This window comes from Somniosus microcephalus, chromosome 22 (genome assembly GCF_052327205.1).
Source record: "Somniosus microcephalus isolate GS21.2 chromosome 22, FLI_Smic_1.0, whole genome shotgun sequence".
Classification (NCBI taxonomy): Eukaryota; Metazoa; Chordata; class Chondrichthyes; order Squaliformes; family Somniosidae; genus Somniosus; species Somniosus microcephalus.
In genome coordinates, this window is record NC_141008.1 from 62,381,254 (window position 1) to 62,407,498 (window position 26,245).

General features: G+C 42.5%; 1 protein-coding gene across 1 annotated transcript in view; it reads right to left on the reverse strand.

The window, feature by feature from the left end:
- Positions 1–24,749, reverse strand: part of LOC147102459 (nuclear pore membrane glycoprotein 210-like) — a 132,189-nt gene extending 107,440 nt beyond the window's left edge. Inside the window, exons 1-6 of the mRNA XM_085964935.1 lie at positions 24,280–24,749; positions 12,729–12,865; positions 8,655–8,786; positions 7,233–7,329; positions 5,476–5,626; positions 1,084–1,216 (exon numbers count right to left, since the gene is read on the reverse strand). Coding sequence (XP_085821061.1) covers positions 1,084–1,216; positions 5,476–5,626; positions 7,233–7,329; positions 8,655–8,786; positions 12,729–12,865; positions 24,280–24,434 — 805 coding nt within the window. The 5' untranslated portion in view covers positions 24,435–24,749. The remainder of the gene's footprint in view (positions 1–1,083; positions 1,217–5,475; positions 5,627–7,232; positions 7,330–8,654; positions 8,787–12,728; positions 12,866–24,279) is intronic.
- Positions 24,750–26,245: the final 1,496 nt, after the last annotated feature.

Here is a 26,245-nt window from a genome sequence, read left to right on the forward strand (position 1 = left end):
GACTTTGGATGATGCAGCAACTGCAGACATTTTTACAACAAGACTTTTCTAGAAGACAAATATTAGTTTATGTGTATCAAAAACAATGAATAAGGACAGAGGAAATCTACATAATTGTGGGAGAAGATTTCCTGTGTTATGTGTAATGAATTTGTAAAGCTGTTTACAATTTTGTTACATATTGTGCACGGAGAAAATCTGCCTGTACAATTTGCAAAACTTTAAACAGCATATCATAGAAGGCTTTATGTACATTTCAGAGTCATATTATCTTATTTGTGAATCTGTTTTAAAAAATGATATACAGCACTTACCAGAAATGGTAGACTCTAAAGATGTGCTGCCTGCCTTATTCTGGAGACTGAAGTATTTCGCTAGCATTTTCACTGCCCAACTGAAAATTCTCTTCAGACTTTGTTTGGTTCTATGGAATTGATTTTAATTGTGTGCCATTTTAAATATGTTTTCTGCAGTCTTCTGCATTTCTTGCACTGTGACAACTACATGAATGGCCCAGACCTTTTCGACTGCCTTTTGTTCTTGCTGTTTTATGTACGACTGATGATTTTACTAATTTCACTAAAATCTGGTCTGCCGGGTGACTTCTCTTTCATTGCCATTTTCTGCGCTTTATAGGCATCACGATACACCACATTCATCACACAGGTCAAATGGCTCACTTCCATTTGTTCGAGCAGTAAATTTGAATAAATTCAACTAACATCTGGTTAAATGTCTCAATTCATTGCCAACAGTAAGTTAAGATGCATTGAATCAGAATATGTTGCTTTAACAGCTCAGCCGTAGATATACGTATTTAATGCCAGAAACAGTCTAAAGTGCATTTATGCCCAACAATCCAAAAATAGGCTCGCAAGAGTTAATTTCAGGACACTGAAGAAATCCTTTGTTTTACAGTCATATTTTATTTTCATGTTGACTCCAAAAGAAAATATTGCATTAAAGACAAAACAACCTGTCAGGATTCTGTTATTTGTAATTCTATTGAGCTTTGAAGCAGAACAGATTCAACAATTCCCTATTCTGGCACAGATTCCGATTTGGTTTTTCGTTGAAATTTACCTGTCATTTTCCCATTTACTATTTTGGCAACTCTGTAGCGAATAAACGCTCCCACCAACAGGTAAATATCATGGGCTGGACTCAAAATAATGTTTTCCAGAATAATAAGGCGTATTGTTGCAGCAGGAACGTTCTAGAAGAAACAAGAGTCACAAGTTAGAATGAACAGAAAACACACACACACACACACGAGTAAAAGCAAGTTACTCTAATATTCCCTTGTACCAGACCGATACCTGGGATGGCAGGAATGACGTATGAGGAGAGATTGGGCTTATACTCGCTGGAGTTTAGAAGAATGAGAGGGGATCTCATCGAAACTTCTAAAATTCTAACAGGACTAGACAGACTAGATGCTGGAAGGATGTTCCCGATGGCGGGGGAGTCCAGAACCAGGGGTCACAGTCTAAGGATAAGGGGTAAGCCATTTAGGACAGAGATGAGGAGGAATTTCTTCACCCAGAGAGTGGTGAACCTGTGGAATTCTCTGCCAAAGAAGGCAGTAGAGGCCAATTCATTAAATATATTCAAGAAGGAGTTGGATATATTTCTTAAGGCTAAAGGGATCAAGGGATATGGGGAGAAGGCAGGGACAGGGTAGTGAATTTGGATGATCAGCCATGATCTCATTGAATGGCAGAGCAGGCTCGAGGGGCCGAATGGCCTACTCCTGCTCCTATCGTCTATGTTTCTATGTTTACCTCAATGTCCCCAACCACCTGCAGCCAATATGCCATCACTTTTCAGGCCATTATTATATTCCTAATCCAGCTGCTAGGAGGCGCATGAACTATGAACCTATTAAGGAAGTTCAATTCCTGCTGTGGAGGAACGTTTGAATTCTGTGCAGTGCCCTCCCACAGCAGCAAGGCTGAAACTGGCAACCCTGTAGCACTAGGGATCAAACCTGTATCCCCCCCAACACAATGGTGCAGCACACTGATGATCAAACAGGTTGCTCAAATGAATTAAAAAAAATACAACCCCACTTACACAAAATGATTGCAGAACAATAAGTTTGATTTTTGGCTAGTTTGTTAATCTACCATGATGTCTTACTACTAATTCAATGGCTACTGCAACACAAAGACAGTGTGGACACTTTACTGTTGTCACCAAGAATGGGAAATTTGTTCGCAAGTTCTAAAAGGCCGTGGCTGAAAATTTGGCAACAGAATATGTTTGCTTATGTTCACACGACGTTAATGAATCACAGAAATTAGTTAATGAATTAACCAACAGCATAGACATCAGTGTACACCAGTCACTAGGTTTTCCAGATACATGTACACAATGGATGTCACAAAGTTCCTAGATTAGTTCTGTTTGATGATGAACCACAATATAATGGCAAGTGCCAATTGATTTATAAACACAAAATTAGCCCAATAGCAATGGCTACATGTAAATAAGCTAGAACAACATCTCAACCTGAAGCAGATTTAAATTACTTGAGAAAGGGGTAAGTATTATTAGCTTCCTATAATAGTATCAGCCTAGGTCTCTTTGAAAAGGTACATGTTGAAAGAAAATAATTTACAATACTTAAAAGGTCACCTAAACAAATACAGTAGCCAAAATAAAAGCCATGACCAAAAAACAAAGATGCTCAAGCTGGATACAGTTCATGACTTAGTTATGTAGAATTACATTTTGTGAACATTTCCTTATTTGCTGCTACCTCATTAAGTGACATTCTGACACAGATGTTTATAGCACATTTCATATTGGCCCCGATTTTAACACCAGGTGGATTCTCCGCTTAGGCCGGAGTTAAAATTACAGTTGGGTCTCAATTATGTCATTGGGCTGCAATATATGCATATATAAAGAAGGACCCTGTTGGCTCCGGACACGTGTCCTTGTTGCCTGCTCAGGAGAGCAGGCTAAAATTGGAGATGTTGCGATCATGGCGGCTTTCGGACAGGTAAGAGCCAGGGCGAATTGAACTGCCCACCCGTCAGGTTCCTGCTGAACGAGTAGGGTTAACATTGCCCTCAATGTCTCCTTCTTTGGCTTGGTGTCAAATTTTGTCTGATTACGCTCCTGTGAAGCGCCTTTGGATGTTTTACTATGTTAAAGGTGCTATATAAATGCAAATTGTACTTGGTTGTAAATATTGCACAACTGCACTTGCCCTGCAAATATTGGCCCAGAAATTCAGGTCGGAGGCTTCACGCGGCCGTTGTGCTGTGGGCCCGCGTGGGATTCCGATCCTGGGCCTCCTCCAGCTGCCGGCGCGCAGTGCTTGCGTATCCCAGGGGTGCAGTTAGTTCGAAGCATCCCCTGGGATCACGTGGGCCATGGAGAGCCAATCGTAGCAGGGAATCTCTATTCATAGATTTGACAGGAAGACCTGTCAAATCTATGAATACAGTTCAGCCCCAAAACATAACTAAAACTTCAAATAATTTTTTTTTTAAATCACATTTTTAAAATAACTATAAATTACATAAAATAACTATTTTAAACAATAATTTAAATTTTTGAAAAAATTTATCAGTTTCTAACGGGGCTAAAAATAAACTTACCTTTCTTTAAAGTATTTTAAAAATAATAAACCTGTGGAAAAAATGGTTTAATTTTACTTAATTCACCACTTACCTTGTTAAAAGCAGGCCTTGCGACTGCTTTTTAAAAGCATAGCTCCTGGAGACTTACCCTCCCGGGGAAACCTGTAAAAAAAAAACGGAAGTTCCAGGCGTACGCGCTGCCTCTCCGGCGCACGCGTTCGACCTGTGAACCCCCCTTCCTTTAAGGGAACGGAAGTTCCGGTTTCCCGCGCATGCACGAAACCGGCACTTTCGTTGGGCCTACGGGTGAATACCCAGTGCGTACTCACCCGTGGGGACCCGAAGTTCTGGCAATATTATTCTTTAACTGGCATCTGTAGCAGTTTTCTCAATTTCCATTGCATGAGCAGTCTCAGGTTATAAATTGTAGCAGTCTCAAATGACATGTTTTCTTTTACCCACGGATATATTGTTTTCATTTAGGTCAGCTGTAATCATCGCTGAGGAAAGCGACAAGACACTGAAAGCTGAATTATCAGCAGCTACCGAACACTTGCCATCCAGAAAAAGGAATCCAGTGTGGTGTTGAACAGCAGAAAGACCCGTCATCTGTGACTAGGGGGGAAAAATTCGGTTGGTTTGCGCCTCCCGAGGGTGCTAATGGGGCGCAAAGCAACTAGTGCCTGTGCGGGGTGACGTTTGCGCCGCTCACGAAATTGACTAGACATTTTGCGGCGGCGCTAAACACTATTGCCACAATCTCCTGCGCCCGCAAATCGTGATGTCAGTCAAGCGTGCAGCGCCCCGGACCGGATATTGAGTGACGCCCCCTGTCTTACCGCCTACCACTAGCAATGACAGGTTGAGAGGAGCATTTTGCAGTCGGGAAGGGACTGGGGGAGCGCGATTTAAAGGCGACCGCTTCCTGCCTTTTTTTGTCGGCGAAATTTTTGCACCATGCATTCTGAGAGAGAGAGAGAGAGAGAGAGAGAGACTGTAGGAGATATTCAAAGCTGTGTTGAGGAATTTTGGGTACTGAGCAGTACTTTGCAAGTTCTTTCTGATTTGATCTTCCTTGCATCAATTTAGAAGAGGCTATGGGGGCTGCACTCTGAGCTCTTTCCCTGGGCCTCTCCATTGTTCTTTCCAACAGATTTGATGTACAGGTCTCTCCAGGCCGAGATTCAAGGCTGCAATGAGCAGGGTGTGGATGGAGAGCAAGGTCGACCCTCCCCTTTAAGAATTGGCCGGCGCCAGTGTGTCGGTGTTCCATTGCTGACTGACATCACATGAGCTTCGCCAGTGCCTCGCTCCTCGGCCTTTGCGCCTTAAGACAGGTGTGAAGCGCCTGATTTAGCGCTCCAATCACCTCCAGGGGCAATAAAAGCCAAGTTTGCAGTCGGAGGCGATAATTAGCGGCAGGCACTAAACTTTGCGCCCGGCCGATAATTGCGCCCCAAACAGGGCGATACTGAATTTCCTAGATCTTCCATAGCATCTTCTCTGAAGCACTGTGAACATGCGGGAGAATCTGCAACAGGAGACAAGGGAACATTTCTGCCACATCCTGCTCACATGACCATATTTGTAGTGAGGCTGTCTTGAATTATGCCAGTTCCAGCAAAATATTTTATCCTCCATATATGTTTTTTAATTACATCCGTGTATGTGTATGCCTTCAGGAAACTGCACAGCGATATTGCAATGCATAGAGGGTGCATTACACACATTGCAGTGCACGCCAATGGAAATTATACCTTCACAGTCATCAAAATAATATGCACGCTCCTTTTGACTGACTGATGGTAATTGAGAATAGCCAAGTAATTTAAAAAAAATTGGTTTCTTACTAAATGAAAGGTTGCAGCATGACCAGTACCTTATATATAGCTTCCTGCAGTCGCGTTTTCAGGTTAGCAGTACCAGTCATTAACCCAGATACAAGAATGATGTCTCCCTGCTTTCCTTCTGTTTCCATTGTTGCTATATATGTAGGTGGTAAATAGGTGGATTCTGAAAACTTTAGTATTCTGATAAAATACATGAAAAGACACAAAATTATATGTAGATGCTGGTAGGAACGGTGTGTCTAGCAGAATGACTGACTAGTTTGAAAGCAGATAGTTCAGTCTGCTATATGTAAAACAATTACCTGGACTAATGTGATCCTCTCAAACCTACTAGACATGCATGTTAGTAAAACTGGAAAACCCATTTTCAATTGATGATTAAGATAAGTGCCATTAAAAATCTCATCACAGCAGTCCAATGCACTGCATGTTGGCACATCAACATGGTGTACTGTGGAGTGCTAGGATGTGGGGGGTCATCCCTACAATTCCATATAGGTGGAGTTTCTAATCTCAAACAGGTATTTTCAAGGAACACAGAGAAACCTGGAAATGGGAGTCATCCCATGTCATTGCCAGACGTATCCCAGTTATTGCATCAACAGCACAACTGATAAAGACCTAGGGCTGGATTTTACCTTAGATCCGGAGGTTGAGGCGGGACTGCTGGTTTTCCCTTGATTGGCCTCGTTAAGCTTGCCCTGCGGGATTGCCGGCCAATTAAGGGAAAGCCGGTGTCAGATGACGTCAGTGCATGACGCTTCATCTGCCGGTTTTGTTAAAGTGACAGGCACCATAATTTTTTGACAGATGAATAGTCAGTGTTTGACAGCATTGAGGTGCTGTCAAACACTGACAATCACTGTCCAAAGGTGAGTCCTTGCACCCAGGCTCTCCAATGACTCTCTCCTTAGGATGAAACAGATGGCAGCTGCATGTGAGATTGTAGAAGCCATCTGTCACTTTTCCCGATGAGATGAGACTACACAAACACATCACAGCTTGTCACCTGCAGAAGCATCAAACCACAGTAAAAAAAATAAAAAAATTCCCCAACATTCTCTCACCGGTCATACTTACCAGTGTCCCATTGCAGCCTTCACACTACCTCTGCAGCTGTAATTTCTAGTTACAGTACAACAGACCCACAGCTCGCCTCACTTACCCTGACGGGGTTTCCAGACGTCAGGAAGCCCGCAGCAGTAGGCGCAAAATGGGAAAAAGCCTCTTCACTGCCTGTTAACAGGCAATTAATTGGCTCGAATCCCCTTCCTGCTGCTAGGAGACGGGTCCTTGCGCGAATTGGGGACCCGCCTCCCGGGAAGATCGTTTGGAGGCGGGTTGGGACCAGGTTCGAGACCCGCTCCCATTTTTTACCATTTTGGCACCGGTCCTGCCTCCAAACCCGTCCCCTGAGCGCCGGCAAAATCCCCCCTCCCCGGTTTACACAATACTTGCAGCCTTTTTCATTTGGGAAGGATACACGGCACCAGAGAAAATTACAGAACTAGGAGAAAATATTTTCCAAAAACAAACAAGTAAAAACAATAGCCATCACTACACAAAAAAACATTTCATGTACATAAAATTATATGGTTATGGCATAAAAGTGCTAGGAATGTTAATTTATTTCACTTATCATCTAATTATACCGACAAATAATGTATTTACTGCACCAACCTGTCATTTATGTTTTCCAAAAGTTAGTCCCATTATCGTCAATCAATGTGAAATTACTAATTAGTGTTCTTTCAGATTTTAAAGTAATAGTCCAGCTGGTGCCTACCTAATTTTACATGACGACTCTGCGTTATTATCCATGTCTTCATTTTTCACAATGCTCCATTTGAAAATAAATCCTTCCAAGCTGCTAAAAGTATTGCCTTAAAAAAAGGCAGGATAACTCCATTACATTACTATCACTGGAGAATAAAGGTACAATTACTACAGAAGTGATAGTGATCACAAAATTCACAGGCAGCAGAAATCAAAGCAATGCCTGCAAAAAAAAGTGCAGTGAAACCTCATTACATAGTAAACACTATCGCAATATTTGCTCGTAAAAAACTGCTAGGTTTAGTGCCACTATAGTTAGCAGAGATGCTCAAAAGAAAATAAGGGGAAGCTGGGTAAGCATATGAGGGAGAAAGAAATAGAAGAATATGCTGATAGGGTTAGATGAAGAGGGGTGGGAGAAGGCTCGTGTGCAACATAAACGCCGGCATAGACCAGTTGGGCCGAATGGTTTGGTTCTGTGCTGTAGGCTCCATGGTTTGTTTCTGTGCTGTAGGCTCCATGGTTTGTTTCTGTGCTGTAGGCTCCATGGTTTGGTTCTGTGCTGTAGGCTCCATGGTTTGGTTCTGTGCTGTAGGCTCCATGGTTTGTTTCTGTGCTGTAGGCTCCATGGTTTGTTTCTGTGCTGTAGGCTCCATGGTTTGGTTCTGTGCTGTAGGCTCCATGGTTTGTTTCTGTGCTGTAGGCTCCATGGTTTGGTTCTGTGCTGTAGGCTCCATGGTTTGGTTCTGTGCTGTAGGCTCCATGGTTTGTTTCTGTGCTGTAGGCTCCATGGTTTGTTTCTGTGCTGTAGGCTCCATGGTTTGTTTCTGTGCTGTAGGCTCCATGGTTTGTTTCTGTGCTGTAGGCTCCATGAGCCATAGACCAGGAAAGTACTTGGTTCAATCCTGAGCCTCTTCTAAATTAGCTGGTCTTAGCCAGGGTGGCAGTAGGAGCACTACAACTGGCCTCAGCCTCCCTAGATTACAGAAGGGGGAAAATAAATAAATCGACCAGATTTCTCACTCCTACTTGTGATTCAGCGACTTCTGCTGGAAATGCGGGTGTGTGAATAGCAGGTGAAAATGGGATTGAGATTTGTTGTGATGTCTAGTGTAGTCAGCCAACGTTCAACTTCTTGACTCACACATGAAGAATTGCCACTTTGGGAAAATACTGGAGGGTACTTGGCATAGGTCAAACTATACCCCAGGGTGGAATCCTCCTCGGTAGAGGAGGAGGAGAGAAAATTAGTTCAAAGAGAGGAAAAACTCAACAAGAACTAGTAAGAATTACAGTCCAAAGTCAGCAGAAAGTCCATTTCATGCTCTCCACATCAATCAGATGTGGGAATTTAAAATAAAACAAAAAAAAGTACCTACTTGCAGATGTGACACATGCATATCTACGGAGTATTACGAAGTACAGTTCATACCTTCTTCATCCAAGGCTCTGACTGTTAATTTTAAGAGAGAGTCATCCACATACAGCTCCCGTGTTGTCGATACAATTTCAATTTGATTTATAATATCAACCATTACATCACAGCGCAACACTTGCCCGGTCACTGAAACAAAAAGAAAATGCATTATTGCTTTGCAGACCATTTTCAATCATTCCCCAAGATAATTCTTTAAGCATTACATTGAAAAAATACAGTGACTTTCACTATTTAAAAAAATCATTCCATATCAAAATCCAACTGTATGTGTTCCATAATTTTAATCTATATGTGAAAAGAAATATTATTCTTCACTTCCCTTTGCCTCCTAGCATCATCACACACCAGCTGGGACCAAGATGGTACAAAGACTTGCTGCTCCACCAAGGCTGCTCTGTGACTACTGACTATGGGACATGCGAGAATGACCCACAATGACTGTCCCCAATAATGTGACCTTCCCCCATTGTGGCAAGCACCAGCCCAACAATGTCGCAGCTGTGATCTGTATTTCACTTAGGCCCATATGTTCCTCTGGGTGTTAGTTTTACAAAACAGCAGACATGTATAAGCAGGGGTGAGACAGTGGTAGAAATTGGTAATGGACTATTTATTAGCACCAGTATTCTAAACAGTGCTGCCATCTGAAAATATGTTCATGGAAATCAGATTTTTAAAGCCTTGAGAAAAAAAGTCAGTCATGAAAACATGCAGAAAATTACACAGGTAAAGGCTAAAAAATAAGGCCAGTACAGAGCTCCAGGTTTGCCCTAGCATTAGTGAGTTTAATGAACCAGGAGGATTTCAAAGTACAGTATCACCCAGCTTTCAGAAATAGACCATAAAGGTTAAATCAACAATACTGTACAGTACAACTATTTTACAAAAGTTGACACTTTGTATTGGTCTTTTAGGATATCTAGTTGATTTGGGCTACACACTATAGTCCATTTACAGATTACAAACCGCAGAAGCAAAAAAATCACTTGGCATTTCTCCTGTCCTATAGGAACATACTGCTTGTTTAAAAAAAATGCACTTCTTATAGTCAAGTTTATTACAAAAAGAAAATGTAGCAGTTTGTTATTCTCAAAATTCTAGATTTATAACTGAAATGCTCATGTACTGGGAATACAGCAAAACTGGAAATATTTAGAAAACAGTCCTTGGTTATGCAGAAGATTTTTTTTCCATGTTTAAGTACTAATCCCAAGTCCCACACATTACTGTGCTGGACGTTATAGGGGCAGTAACCTGGCAGAGTGAATCGCCACCCTTTATAGAAACTGCTCAATTTTCGTTCCATTGATCTGAAAATTGGGCAGGTTCCACAACAGGCAGACGGTCCACTCGGACAGATTACTGCTCAAGCAGTGAAGTTCAAAATTACCCCCTTAATCTTCAGCTGTTTTCTTTCATTTCATCAGCACTTCAGGATCCTGTTTAAAATGCTAGTGCTCTGCCTTTCCTGGTTGCCCGAAAATGAAAGAAACTACCAGTTAGCACAGTAGCCAACATGCGCATTGTTCACTGTCACTTGAATTCAGAGTTTAATTTTAAACAGTGGCTATGAGCAGAGCACATTGTCTTCTTCTCTTCTTAGGCAGTCCCTCAGAACCGAGGATGACTTGCTTCCACATTAAAAGTGAGTTCTCAGGTGACTGATGAGTCCAATGTGGGACCTACAGTCTCGGTCACAGGTGGGGCAGACGGTGGTTGAAGGGACGGGTGGGTGGGGTGCTTGGGTTAATGTACGCTCCTTCCACTGTTTGCGCTTGGCTTCCGCTTGCTCCCGGCGAAGAGACTTGAGGTGTTCGGCGCCTTCCTGGATGCTTCTCCTCCACTTTGTACGGTCTTGGGCCAGGGATTCCCAGGTATCGGTGGGGATGTTGCACTTTTCAAGGAGGCTTTGAGGGTGTCCTTGAAGCATTTCCTCTGCCCACCTGGGGCTCTCTTGCCGTGTCGGAGCTCCGAGTAGAGCGCTTGTTTTGTGAGTCTCATATCGGGTATGCGGATGATGTGGCCCGTCCATCGGAGCGGATTGAGCGTGGTCAAAGCTTTGATGCTGGGGATGTTGGACTGAGCGAGAACACCGACACTGGTGCACCTATCCTGCCAATGGATTTGCAGGATCTTGTGGAGGCAGCATTGGTGGCATCTCTCCAGTGCTTTGAGGTGCCTGCTGTACATGGTCCATGTCTGAGGCATACAGGAGGGCGGGTATCACTGCTGCTCTGTAGACCATGAGCTTGGTGCCGGGTTTGAGGTCCTGGTCTTCAAACACTCTTCCTCAGGCGACTGAAGGCTGCACTGGCACACTGAAGGCGGTGTTGGACTTCGTCATCAACATTTGCCCTTGTTGACAGTAGGCTCCCGAAGTATGGAAAGTGGTCCACGTTGTCCAAGGCCTTGTGGATTTTGATAATCGGGGGGCAGTACGGTGTGGCAGGGGCAGGTTGGTAGAGGACCTTTGTCTTACGGATGTTTAGTGCAAGGCCTACGCTCTAGTATGCTTCGGTGAAGGTGTTAACGATGGTTTAGAGTTCGACCTCCGAGTGAGCGCAGACGCAAGCATCGTCTGCATACTGTAATTCGACGACAGAGGATGGGACGACCTTGGATCTGGACTGGAGGCGATGGAGGTTGAACAGTTTCCCGTTTGTTCTGTAAATCAGCTCCACTCCAGTGGGGAGCTTGCGGAGGGTGAGATGGAGCATTGCCGCAAGGAAAAAATTGTAACCAGCTGGTTACTGTACCAGTTGATCACTTTCTCCATCTCCACCCGCAAGTTCGGGTTTCCTGGCACGCTGTGGGAGTTTTAACATAAAGGGCGGGTTTCCCGCCTGGAAGTCAGCCCGATTGACAGGCTGGCTTTCAGTCGTGCGGGGGAACGTGGACCAGGACACCACAGGCAGGATGGTGAGGCGGGGTGCGGGTGGTTTCCAAGCCGTGGGGGGTGGCGGCGTTCCAGTCCCCGACCCCGGGGCTGAGTCACGACCCTGGGGAGGTCGGATCTCCAACCCCAGGGCTGAGTCGCGATCCACTGGGGGGTGGGGCGCAGAATTGTGTCCCAAGACCAGGGAGGGGCAGGCTGATAGTGGGGGAATTTGGGGAGGCAGAGGAAGCACTCCTGCTCCTCTCGGTCCACAAGGAGAGCAATGTTCCCGTTAAACTGCGCAGCGATCTGCAGGCCCCGCGCAGGCTGCTCAATAGCTTTCTAATAGCAAAAGGGGCCGCGCACCCAAAAAAATTAGCGGGAACATTGCTGGAGAGCATGGTTTAAATTGAGCTTCAAATTTTACTGGCAATGTAAAAGAAAAAAAGACTTGCTTTTATATAGCGCCTTTCACAACCTCAGGAAGTCCCAAAGTGATTTACAGCCAATTAAGTAATTTTGAAGTGTAGTCACTGCTGTAATGTAGGAAACGCAGCAGCCAATTTGCACACAGAAAGCTCATAAAAATCTATGAAAAGCTCCTTTTCAAATATGGCCCTTAGTGGGAAATTGCAGGTGAAAACCTGTGGCATTGTATTGACGCTCTAACATGTACCGACAGACTATGAAATGCATGCCTAGTTTCATTCAGAAATACCAGTCACAATTTCAGAGGCACAAAAAAATTCAGGTACTGTTTAGCACCAAAAACACTTTTTTGAGAACATAAAGTTGTCTGAGTTTGACTCTACTCCCTAAAATAATAAGCACTCACAGAGTCTGTGATTCTGTGAACCAATATCTATCTACTTTAAAAGCCAAAGAAAAAGGGAAAGGTTTGCACGATCACTGCCAGGAATCCCATTATTTGTTAGTGTCATTTCTCATCTTCTCCAATACATATAGTACCTGTTAAATCAAAGGCTTAAAAATAGCCAATAGCGTACACAGAGCAGACAACTGGTATTTCACCAACTATATTGAAACATCTGCTGGTATTCAGATATATGACTTGGGGGATTTCAAAAGCCCATTCCTTCAAATACTAAACACTGCATTACAGTCTTCCCAGTTGTATTTTCAAATTCATGCCAGTCCTATAAATGAATCGAAATAAATCATATTATATGTACCTGTTTCCTCAGCTATAATTATGCTGGTGAGACGAGTAGGCTGAGTTGAGCGAACAGATATCAGCGCTGTATTGGAACATTCGGTATCATTCTGATATACAGGTTCAATAGTTGCTACATCTGGTCGTGTTGAAAACCTGTAGCATGGAAAAGAACTATGTAGGTCTATCACTACTACTACTACATTATAATTACTTAGCTGCAGTCATTATACCAAATGTGTCAAGTGCAAGGCCTGATGATTGAGTTGCAGTTTTTAAATCAGACAATGTGAACTTTAGCCCAAATTCAGAATTTATCATATCATTTAAATTAGAGCAAATGCTACACTTTAAATTTTAATGACAAGAATTTAATCTTTTAATAAGCACCCCGACAGTACTTTAACACCAAGACAGTAGTTATCTGGACCTACTTTTCTAGTCAATAGTCTTAGAATAAGGGGCTGCTCTTTCAAAACTGAGATGAGGAGGAACTACTTCACTCAGAGGGTGGTAGGTCCATGGATTATGCTGCCCCAAAAAGCTGTAGAAGCTACATCATTACATAAATTTAAAACAGAGAGACAGTTTCCTAGAAGTAAAGGGAATTAAGGGTTACGGGGAACGTATCTCTTAGATAAAAGTGCAACGATTTTAAGTTAATTCTGTTGTAAGACTTTAACATTTTTGTTATTTTAATTTTAACAGTTTATTCTCCTAATTTTAGAACATAAGAAATAGGAGCAGGAGTAGGCCAATCGGCCCCTCGCGCCTGCTCCGCCATTCAATAAGATCATGGCTGATCTGATCCTAACCGCCAATCTACTATCACAGAACCATCTCCTGAATCTAACAGAATTAAACACACGAAATAGCAGCAGGATCAGGCTACACGGCCCCTGGGCCTGCTCCGCTACCCACAGGGCCATGTCCGATCCGAACCTAGACTCATGTCCAAATTCCTGCCCGCTCCCCGTAACCCTTAATTCCCTTTACTTCTAGGAAACTGTCTTTCTGTTTTAAATTTATGTAATGATGTAGCTTCTACAGCTTTTTGGGGCAGCATATTCCATGGACCTACCACCCTGAGTGAAGTAGTTCCTCCTCATCTCAGTTTTGAAAGAGCAGCCCCTTATTCTAAGATTATGCCCCCTAGTTCTAGTTTCACCCATCATCGGGAACATCCTCCCCGCATCCACCCGATCCAACCCCTTCACAATCTTATATGTTTCAGTAAGATCGCCTCTCATTCTTCTGAACTCCAATGAGTAGAGTCCCAATCTACTCAACCTCTCCTCATATGTCCATCCCCTCATCCCCGGGATTAACCGAGTGAACCTTCTTTGTACTGACTCGAGAGCAAGTATGTCTTTTCTTAAGTATGGACACCAAAACTGTATGCAGTATTCCAGGTGCGGTCTCACCAATACCTTGTACAACTGAAGCAATACCTCCCTATTTTTATATTCTATCCCCCTAGCAATGAAAGCCAACATTCCATTGGCCTTCTTAATCACTTGCTGCACCTGCATACTAACCTTTTGAGTTTCGTGCACCAGTGTACTTCAGTACTTTCCAGTTTCTTGCCATTAAGATAATAACTTGCTCTACGATTTTTCCTGCCAAAGTGCATAACCTCACACTTTCCAGTATTGTATTCCATTTGCCAAATCTCTGCCCACTTACTTAGCCTGTCTATGTTCCCTTGCAGGTTTTTTATGTCCTCCTCACTCACTACTTTCCCTCCCATCTTGGTATCATCTGCAAACTTTAATATGTTACACTCGGTCCCCTCCTCCAAATCGTTAATATAGATTGTAAAGAGTTGGGGACCCAGCACTGATCCCTGCGGAACACCACTAGTTACGGATTGCCAGTCTGAGAATGAAGCATTTATCCCAACTCTCTGCCTTCTATTAGATAGCCAATCCTCTATCCATGCCAGAATGTTACCCCCAATCCCACGATTTTTTATCTTAAGCAATAATCTTTTGTGTGGCACCTTGTCAAATGCCTTTTGGAAGTCTAAATACACTACGTCCACTGGTTCCCCTTTATCCACCATATATGTTACTTCCTCAAAGAACTCCAGCAAATTTGTCAAACATGACTTCCCCTTCATAAAACCATGCTGGCTTTGTCCTATTAAATTATGATTATCCAAATGTCCTGTTACTGTCTCCTTAATAATGGACTCCAAAATTTTACCTACCACAGATGTTAGGCTCTATAGTTTCCAGCCTTCTGTCTACTGCCCTTTTTAAATAAGGGTGTTACATTAGCAGTTTTCCAGTCTGCCGGGACCTTTGCTGAGTCCAGGGAGTTTTGGAAAATTATTACCAATGCATCCACAATCCCTACCGCCACTTCCCTCAAGACCCTAGGATGTAAGCCATCAGGTCCAGGTGATTTATCCGCCTTGAGTCCCATTATTTTACCGAGTACCACTTCCTTAGTGATTTTGATCGTGTTTAGCTCCTCCCCCCCCTATAGCCCCCTGTTTGTCCAGTGTTGGGATATTCTTAGTGTCCTCTACTGTAAAGACTGATACAAAATATTCATTCAGTGTTTTTGCCATCTCCATATTTCCCACCATTAATTTCCCGGTCTCATCCTCTAAGGGACCAACATTTACTTTAGCCACCCTTTTTCTTTTTATATAACTATAAAAACTCTTACTATCTGTTTTTATATTTTTTGCTAATTTACTTTCATAATCTATCTTCCCTTTCTTAATCAATCTTTTTGTTATTTTTTGCTGTCTTTTAAAGTTTTCCCAATCCTCTATCCTCCCACTAGATTTGGCTACCTTATATGCCCTTGTTTTTAGTCGAATACTATCCTTAATTTCTTTACTTAGCCACGGATGGCTGTCTTTTCTTTTACACCCTTTTCTTCTCAGTGGAATATATATTTTTTGGAAGTTGTAAAATAACTCCTTAAATGTACACCACTGATCATGTATCGTCTTACCCTTTAATCTATTTTCCCAATCCACTCTACTCAATTCCACTCTCATACCTTCATAGTCTCCTTTATTCAAGCTTAGCACTCTTGCTTGAGATCCAACCTTCTCACCCTCTAATTGAATATGGAATTCAACCATGTTATGGTCACTCATTCCAAGGGGATCCTTTACTAGGACATTTTTAATTAATCCTGTCTCATTACACAGGACCAGATCTAAGGTTGCTTGCCCCCTGGTCGGTTCAGTTACATACTGCTCAAGAAACCCATCCCTAATACACTCAATGAACTCATCCTCAAGGCAGCCCTGCCCAATTTGATTTGTCCAATTAATATGATAGTTAAAATCCCCCATAATTATAGATGTTCCCTTATTACAAGCCTCAACTATTTCCTGATTGATACTCCGTCCAACAGAGTTGCAACTGTTCGGAGGCCTATAGACTACGCCCACTGGAGTTTTTTCCCCCTTATTATTCCTTACCTCCACCCAAACTGTTTCATTATCCTGATCTTTTGACCCAATATCATTTCTCTGTATTACAGTGATTCCTTCCTTTATTAACATAGCCACCCCACCTCCCCTTCCTTCCTGCCTGTCCTTCCTGATCGTTAAATAACCTGGTATGTTTAATTCCCAGGCATTGTCACCCTGCAGCCATGTTTCTGTAATGGCCACAAGATCATACCCATATGTAGTTATTTGTGCCATTAACTCGTCTATTTTGTTACGAATGCTACATGCATTCAGATAGAGAACTTTCAAATATGTTTTGTGACACTTAGTTCCTGCTTTTGCCCTTTTTATTACTTTACCTTTTACTCTATACCTTCTGCCCCTTCCTGACACACTCTGGTTTTTAATTTCCCCACTGCTACCTAAGTCTATGACCTTCTCTGTTGTCATTTTTATTATTTGCTCTCTAGGCACCTCCCCCTTAAAGCCCTCTCTACAGCCCTAGTTATATGATCCGCCAGGACTCTAGTCCCAACACTGGCCAAGTGAAGCCCGTCCCAATGGAGCAGCTCCCTCCTGCCCCAGTACTGGTGCCAGTGTCCCAGGAAGCAAAACCCATTTCTCCCACGCCAGTCTTTGAGCCACGCATTTAACTCTCTAATTTTATTTGTCCTAGCCAAATTCGCTCGTGGCTCAGGTAATAATCCAGAGATTATTACCCTTGAGGTTCTGTTTTTTAATTTGACCCCTAGCTGCTCATACTCCTTTAACAGAACCGGCTTCCTAGTCCTATCTACATCGTTTGTACCAACATGAACCACGACAACTGGATCCACCCCCTCCCACTGCAAGTTTCTTTCCAGCCCAGAGGAGATGTCCTTAACCCTGGCACCGGGTTGGCAACACAGCCTTCGGGACTCTCGCTCTCGGCTGCAGAGAACTCTATCTATCCCCCTAATAATACTATCCCCTACCACTACAACATTTCTATTTACTCCCCCCTCTTGAATGGCCCCCTGTTCCACGGTGCTGTGGCCAGGTTGCTCATCCTCCCTGCAGTCCCTGCTCCTGTCCCCACAGGGAGTAAGAACCTCGAACCTGTTAATTACGCATAGCTGCATTTGGCCTAAGTTTAAACCCCTCCGTATCTAAAAAGTATGTCCATAGGACACTGTCATACCGCTAAATACCGAACTTGTGATCTGTCAAGTTCCAGAGAACTCAGATTTAAGGTGATTATAAGAACATAAGAAATAGGAGCAGGAGTAGGCCATTCGGCCCTTCGAGCCTGCTCCGCCATTCAGTGAGATCATGGCTGATCTTCTGCCTCAACTCCATTCACCGGCCCTATCGCCATATCCCTTGATGCCCTTACTAGTCAGAAATCTATCGACTTCTGTTTTGAATATACCCAATGACTGAGCCTCCACAGCCCTCTGGGGTAGAGAATTCCAAAGATTCACCACCCTCTGTGTGAAGAAATGTCTTCTCATCTCAGTCCTGAATGGCCTACCCTTTATCCTGAGGCTGTGGCCCCTGGTTCTAGACTCCCCAGCCAAGGGAAACATTCTCCCAGCATCCACCCTATCAAACCCTGTAATAATTTTGTATGCTTCAAGAGAATACAGGCCTAGTTTACTTAATCTCTTCTCATATGACAGTCCCGCCATACCAGGAATCAATCTCGTGAACCTCTGTTGCACTCCCTCCATGGCAAGTATATCTTTCCTTAGGTAAGGAGACCAAAATTGTACACAGTACTCCAGGTGTGGTCTCACCAAGGCCCTATATAATTGCAGTAAGACTTCATTACAAGAGGATTTGAGTACAGGAGTAAAGAAGGCCAGCATACCATTTGCCCTCCTAATGGCTTACTGCTCCTGCACATTCACTTTCAGTGACTCATGTACAAGGACACCCAGGTTCCTTTGAGCATCTGCATTCCCCAATCTTTCACAATTTAGGAAATACTCTGCCTCTGTTTTTTTCTACCAAAGTGGATAACTTCACATTTATCCACATTATATTCCATCTGCCATGTTCTTGCCCACTCACTGAGCCTGTCGAGATCCCCTTGAAGCCTCTTCACATCCTCTTCGCAACTGACACTGCCACCTAGCTTTGTATCATCAGCAAATTTGGAAATGTTACACTTAGTCCCCTCATCCAAATCATTGATATAGATTGTGAATAGCTGGGGCCCAAGCACCGATCCTTGTAGTACCCCACTAGTCACAGCCTGCCATCCTGAAAAAGACCCATTTATCCCTACTCTTTGTTTTCTGTCCGTTAACCAATTCTTCATCCATGCTAGTATATTACCCCCAATTCCATGTGCTCTAATTTTGTTCACCAACCTCTTGTATGGGACCTTATCGAAGGCCTTCTGAAAATCCAGATACACCACATCTACCGGTTCCCCTTTGTCTACTCCACTAGTTACATCCTCAAAGAACTCCAACAGGTTTGTTAAACAGGATTTCCCTTTCATAAATCCATGTTGACTCTGCCCAATCTTACTGTTAGTTTCTAAGTGCCCAGTTATTGCATCCCTTATAATAGATTCCAGCATTTTCCCAACTACTGATGTGAGGCTAACAGGTCTGTAGTTCCCCGTTTTCTCTCTCCCTCCTTTCTTAAATAGCAGGATTACATTTGTTATCCTCCAATCTGCAGGAACCATTCCAGAATCTATAGAATTTTGGAAGATGACAACCAATGCGTCCACTATCCCAATGGCCACCTCTTTCAAAAGCTTTGGATGTAGGTCATCCGGTCCTTGGGATTTATCGACTTTTAGTCCCATTAATTTCACTAGTACTGTTTTTTTTACTAATAATAATTTCTTTAAGTTCTTCATTCTCAACACACCCTTGGTTTTCTCGTATTTCTGGGAGGTTTTTTGTGTCTTCCTCCATGAAGACAGAAACAAAGTATTTATTTAATTTCTCTGCCATTTCCTCATTCCCTATTATAAATTCTCCCATCTCGGACTGTAAAGGCCCTACATTTACCTTTGCCAGTCTTTTCCTTTTCACATACCTATAGAAGCTTTTACAATCCGTTTCTATATTTTTCGCCAGTTTGTGCTCATATTCCATTTTCCATTTCTTTATCAATTTCTTGGTTCCCCCTTTGCTGATTTCTAAAAAGATCCCAATCCTCTGGCTGACTGCTTTTTCTGGCAACTGTATAAGCTTCCTCTTTTGACTTAATACTAGTATTAATTTCTTTTGTTAGCCATGGTTGGATCACTTTTCCTTTTGGGTTTTTATGCCAGAGAGGAATATATGTTTGTTGCAAATTGTCAGAAGAACTGAAGGTGACAGGAGGACAAACTTTTTTCTGCAGCAAGTGGTTATGATCTGGAATGTACTGCCTGAAAGGGTGGTAGAGGCAGATTCAATCGTGGCTTTCAAAAGGGAAATGGATAAGTACCTGAAGAAAAAAAAATTGCAGGGCTACGGGGAAAGTGTGGGGGAGTGGGACTAGCTGAAGTGCTCTTGCAGAGAGCCGGCAAGGGCTCGACATGGCCTCCTTCTGTGCTGTAACGTCCTATGATTCTATACTGAGGATTTAACCATATCGAACGACATAATTAAAAGCATGCATTGATCAATAGGGCATAAAATCAAAAGCATATGTAGGGCATCATACTTTAAAAGTGTATGGCACACTTCTCGAACTGCCTCAAGTAACCATTCTTACTGTTATTTCCCAGGCTCAGTGTTGCTCAATAACTCTTCTTAGGTTCTGCCCATGGGCAAATATTAGTACCCTTCACTTTCCACATAGCTCAGGCTTTCCTGCTTCTTCCCAAGCTGACTTTTTTCTTTTTTCCCCAAACAGCCTTCCCTATGTTTTTTGCAGCCACTCACTGTTAGGTCTATACCCCTCATATATGTAATATAATTCAGCCTATACATAATATGTTCTTTCCAGCTCATGTATTAGCCAAAAAAAATATTACGGTCCAGATTTTGCAGTCGGCAGCGTCATTAAGGTTACGCCGCTGGCATCCGAACCGAATGCGCACTTACCTGTTGCGAAGCCCCAAATGAAAGGGTGTTGTCAGACGCTGCGGAGTTGAGCGGAGCGTAGTGGCCCACAGATCCCAGGGGCACACCGTGTGCGTAAGCGTACCGGGGATCACGTGGGGTGGTGCTCCAGTCAGGAAACAGAAGGTCTCTCATTCTCCCCCACTAGATACTGTGATATTTTTCTAGGGAGAATATAGCAGCTAATGTTGATAAAAGTTTTTATGCATTTTGTACTATGAAAGGTGACCTGAAGGTACAGTGAGGGAAGTGTAAGGTTGATTTTTTTTTAATTTGCAAAACTGTCAATTCCCTGAAGTCTCTCTCTCTCTACCCAGTCTGGATTTAAATTCTTTTTATATATTTAAAGAAAAAAAGCATCAGATGAAAGTTTTTATTGATGGGTGTCTCCTTATGCTGTGCAAACAGGCTGCTGCTGCGCCTGTTCGCACAAGCTGTAAAATTTTCATGCGTAATTGCTGGACAGTTAGTTGACGGGCAATTAGCCAAACTCTGCGCCAACAATTAGGATTTAATTGTAGGATCGTATGATCTGTCAAGTTGGAACTTGACAGATCACAAGTTCAGGATATAGCTCTGAGAGTATGCCGTCATATTAACCGCAAATTCTGCCCCAATCACTTTCAGGTATGTAATACTCTCAATCTAAAACAAAAAAGTGCTTCAAAGCATTAAAATATGTATAATTTACTGACTTAGAAAATTTTGTTTGGATCTTGTTAACAACCCCAAAATTGAGGAGCACACACAACTTAATCGCTAAGACTAAGATATAAAACTATAGATTACAAATTAACATAAAATGGCTACAAAATGTGACATTTTTCTTGTAAGTGGTGATGGAGCTATAACTGCAGGCTGTGTAAAATGGTGGCATGGTTTCATCATATACATATACTCAGTATCACAAACATCGCATTGAGATTGCAAACCACTGAGTTTCTTATCTTACTCATGGGCACAATAGTGTAATAGTTATTTTACTGAACTAGTACACCAGAGGCCTGGACTAATAATCCAGAGAAGGAGAGTTCAAGTCCCACCATGGCAGTTTAAGAATTTGAATTCAGTTTAAAACAAGCTGGAAAGAAAAAGCTGATACCAGTAAAAGTGACAATGAAGCTATCCCATTGTCATAAAAACCCAGTAATGTTCTTTAGGGAAGGAAACCTGCCACTCCTACCTGGTCTGACCTACACATGACTCCAGTCCCATACCAATGTGGTTGACTCCTAACTGCACTATGAATTGGCCTGGCAAGCCGTTCAGTTCAGGGCAACTAGGGATGGGCAATAAATAACAGCCTTGCCAGCGACACCCAAAGTAAAAGGTTCTGGATGTTAGGGGCTAGATAGAAAACTAGGATCTTCAGCTTTGAAAATAGCTGAATGAAAGGGGACATAATAGAGGCATATAAAATGCTACAGGAAACTCTTGTTTAAACAGCACCTAAATATCCGGAATTCTCTATTAACCGGCAAAATTCTCACTCCGAAAACAACACCTCAATAACCGGCAATGTTGCCGAGTCCGAGTCTCCCGTGGTGGCCGAGTTAGTCAGTGGGGGGTAGTTCTCCCAACTGCCACTACTCAGCTTCTTGGCGCTGTCGGAAGTCGGAACACCTCAATCCCCCTGTAACAGGAGTCTGACTCTCCCGCGCTGCCGGTAGTCTCTTCTGATCCGCCATTTTACAGGGGTACTGTGTGTCTCCCACGCTGCTGGTAGTCATTGCATTGCATTACCCTCAACTGGCAGTACTGTACTTAATCGAGCATCTTCCACCATCCATTTAACACAACATTCTGTAGGTGAGCACCCAATTACTGTACACTGCACATTTCTTGATTTTTTTATTTTTCTTTGTTAAAAATAGCCTCAGTAGATAACCCTCTCCGTCATCCGGAATTTTTGATCGGCAACACGCCAGTCCCGTCGGTGCCGGATACCAAAGAGTTTCCTGTACATGGATAGGGATCATTAAAGTCAGGTTTTACTGATTTCCACTGATAAGTTCCCCTTTTTTTGGATGAGTTGATAAATACCAATTTGTTCCCAAATTTGAGGGAAAAGACCTAAAATTTCTCATTGTTTTCTTACCAAAAATGTAATCCAAAGATGCGTGTGCATCCCATCTACATTGTGTGCTGTATATGCTGTGCTAGCATCATGGATGCAATGAGCACAAATCTGTGGATCTAGTTTTCTGCAGGGGAAAAAAAAATGAAGGCTGTGCAATTTGGATTTTTAAAAATAATATAGCTGCGATAGACCTGGACCATCTTTCATTATTGCTGTGAGGACTATATTCTTTATACTGTAGTCTTTCATTCCTATGGATCAAGAAAAACAGTGCACTGATACAATTACCACACTGATACTCTCCTAATGACAGATCATCAATCAAAGACTGACTCAGATCCCACACCAACACACTGTTTGCTAAAAACAAGAACCCAACTCTTGCCCTGTGCATAATCACTCACAAATTGTATATCATCATTGTGGCAGGTAAGTGGCTGCAGCCACAACAATAGATTCATCTGAGTGTTAAGTGAGAGCTTGATGGTGAGTCCCATAAAGGCGTTGTCCAATTAAGTAATTGCAGATGATCATTTAGTTTTAAGCCCTTGCTGGTTTTCTTGTATTTTAGCAATATTCAAAATAAACACTCCTTCTAAAACTGATTTTCTCTGAACTTACCTGGCTTTTCCCCCACTGGTTTTAAACACTAAAAAATGGAAAAAACCTAAGATTTTAAAATGGTGATAAAAACTAACTTTATAATGATTCTTATAATAAATTGAGCAGAAAAAGGTTAAACTGTAGCAATGTTTCAAGTTAAACCATGACTGCAGGACAAGGTATTACATTGATAAAAGGCAAGCTCAGATCTGATGTCAGGAAGCACTTCTTCACCTAGGGTGATTAATACCGAGAATAGTCTTTTACGAGGCAAAAGCTCAAAAATCATTCAAGAGGCACGTAGATGCAGTGATGGGAGCACAACAGCTTTCTATGGAAAATTGGTCCCAAACAAGACAAACAAATTAAACATGTGTAATCTGTCAGAAAAACATTTGATTATTTTAAGAGACCAATTGTACTATTTCTTTATGTCCCTTTCCAATTTTAGTACACAAAGCAGAGAAGGAATTGTAATTTTTTTGTCTTAAGACAACATTTACACTTAAAGTTTAATGTGCATGCAAAGTAGTTTTGCATTTGCAGCAACTGTAAAATTATAATGTAAATGCAAACTCTGGAGCCAACCCAAGTCTGGAGCAAGGTGAGGCTCCCTGCAAATGCTGGAAACTAAAATAAAAAACAAAGTCAGTACCTGGGATGAGAAAAGACAGGTTGATGTTTTGGGTGTCTTTACTAGAATTGCATTTAACCCTATATACTTCTCTCTACAGATGTTGATGAACTTGTGCATTTCTACCATTTCCTCTTTTTACTCCTGGTAGAAATGTGTTTAAAAATACAATTTGAAAATAATGATATAAGATTTGTAAGTTTCTGTGTTAGAATCAAGTAATCACACTTACAAACTGTCCAAGTTCAACACCAGGCCCGTGCCACCTGTGAGATACTTATTTTGGTCAGTCTGTAATTTATTTCAATATCTCAACTCTTTGAAAACAATCAATCAAAGTTCTAATGCATCTCCACAACCTCGAACAGTTGTGCTTGCAAAAACCTAACCTCCAAAAAAATGTTTCTAAGCAGTGTCTTTGAAAATATTGGACAACACCCGCAAATGCTGAGTTGCAAGGGGCTATGCCAAACTAATAGCATGTTCGTCCTTTTGTAGTCAGGAGAATTTCAAATGTTTTATAATCAAAATGGATGCAAAATACCCGAATTTCCATTGATTCCTGTACAGAAGGCTTTGCTTAAAAGAACTATGCCTGCACAAAGAAGCGTTTAGGAATGTTTGCACAATGACGCCGAGTGCACCAGGTCGCCCCCTCCCCCCCTCCTGTACTCCAGCTCAAACCATAAAGAGCTTGCACGAAGGTAACATCCCCCTCTGAAAAAAGCAATTCTGGAACCAATTCGAGGTATGGAAGTAAAGCTCACCCACCATGCGTAACATCCTTCGTCGGCCTCCAGGGTAAAATTCACCTTCACGGTTGCCGAGTAAGGCAGCAGTACCTTGGGGACGTTCAGTTTGGCCCCAATGCAACAACGGGTAAAGATCAGAAGGGCCAAGAGCCGGGCCCAGGTGAGAGTCGCCATGGCAACCCCAGGCGAGAAAGGGCTGAGTAAAACAGTAAAAAAAGAGGCGATTTAAGAGGGAGGGGAGAAGTAGAGAGATCTATTCTCCACGCAGACGGGGTTTTGGTTTTAAGATTGTAGCCTGTTTGTGTGGAGATTAAACGAGTTAGGCGGCCCAGGAATCTCAGGCCTCAGGCCCGCGATCAGAGGCGCGTGTCTTCGAATCCGCCGCATGCGTCCGCAACCGGTCGGGTCACGTGCTCGCTTCAGGCTACCGCCCGCAGCACCCCCGCTGGCCGGGAGGAGGAAGGCGCCGCCTCACCTTGCGCCCACGGGCCTTGGTTCAGGCCGGTGAAAAAGGAGAAATGCAGCAGTATTTTCAGATCTTAAAAGAAAGAACTTGCATATGCACAGCGCCTTTACGCGACCACCGGACGTCCCAAAGCGCTTTACAGCCAATGAAGAAGCGCTTTGGGACATCCGGTGGTCGCGTAAAGGTGACTTTTTTGACAAGTCACACAAGCTTGTGATTTCAAATAAAGCTGCTGGACTATAACCTGGTGTTGTGTGACTTCTCACATTTGTCCACCCCAGTCCAACATTGGCATCTCCACATCCTTTCTTTTTTGAGGTTGTAATGTAGGAAATGAAACGCAGCGGCCGATTTGAGCACAGCAAGCTCCCACAAACAGCAATGTGATAATGACCAGATAATATTTTTTTTAATGTTGATTGAGGAATAAATATTGGCCAGGACACCGGGGATAACTCCCCTGCTCTTCTTCGAAATAGTGCCAATGGGATCTTTTACATCCACCTGAGAGGGCAGACGGGGCCTCGGTTTAACGTCTCATCCAAAAGACGGCACCTCCGACAGTGCAGCACTCCCTCAGTACTGCACTGGCGTGTCAGCCTAGATTTTTATGCTCAAGTGGCTGGAGTGGGACTATGAACCCACAACCTACTGACTCAGAGGCAAGGGTGTTACCAACTGAGCCACAGCAAACCCAATGAAAACATGCAACAGTTTTGTGAGATTAGGAACTCCCACTCAGCTCATAACAATTTGGCCAATGTTCAATTAGAATAAAAAATATTATAATTATTTTTCAAATCAGTAATCATAAGAAAACAAATTCAGGCTGTAAACTGCTGAGCATTGTTATCACTTTAGACTTGTTGCAGTGGGATAGATATTACAACATACTGATGTTTATTTTTTTATTATCAGCTATAAGCGTGTGCAAATGTAATCTGGGGAAATAAGACTTTGATAGGAATTTATAGCTAACATTATAGAGTAACAAGGAATGACAATTGATGTCTAAAAAAACTTGGCATTTTTAACTTACATTTTTTTCTGTTAATAGAAATTCAGTATATCGATATATCTGAACTTTGAGAAAGCAAAAGATGGCATTTATATCAAAGATTGAGTTGTAAGACAGAGCACGATAAAGTGATTCTACTCAGTTATCAGGTCAGTATGCATTTTTGACATCCTAATAATAAGACTAAAATGTAGACAGCGCAGTGTATCTGTGTTGTACTGAATAATTTCACTAGGTGGTGTATGTGTTGCAGTAAGTTCATATACAATAGGTTTGGGGGCTTTAAAAAAATATATGCGGTCCTTAGTCATGGTTCTTAATTGCATTAAGTTCAGGTTTTATACTTGTGGCCCAGTTTGTTAAAATCAGGTGCCAAAGAAAATGGTAACCAGAGCAGTGCCGTTTCATCTATAGCCGGGGAGTTTCAGTGTTATTTTACAAATAAATGCATCCACTGTGTCACTGTTGGGATAAAGAAAATAACTTAGTGTGGGCAGGGAG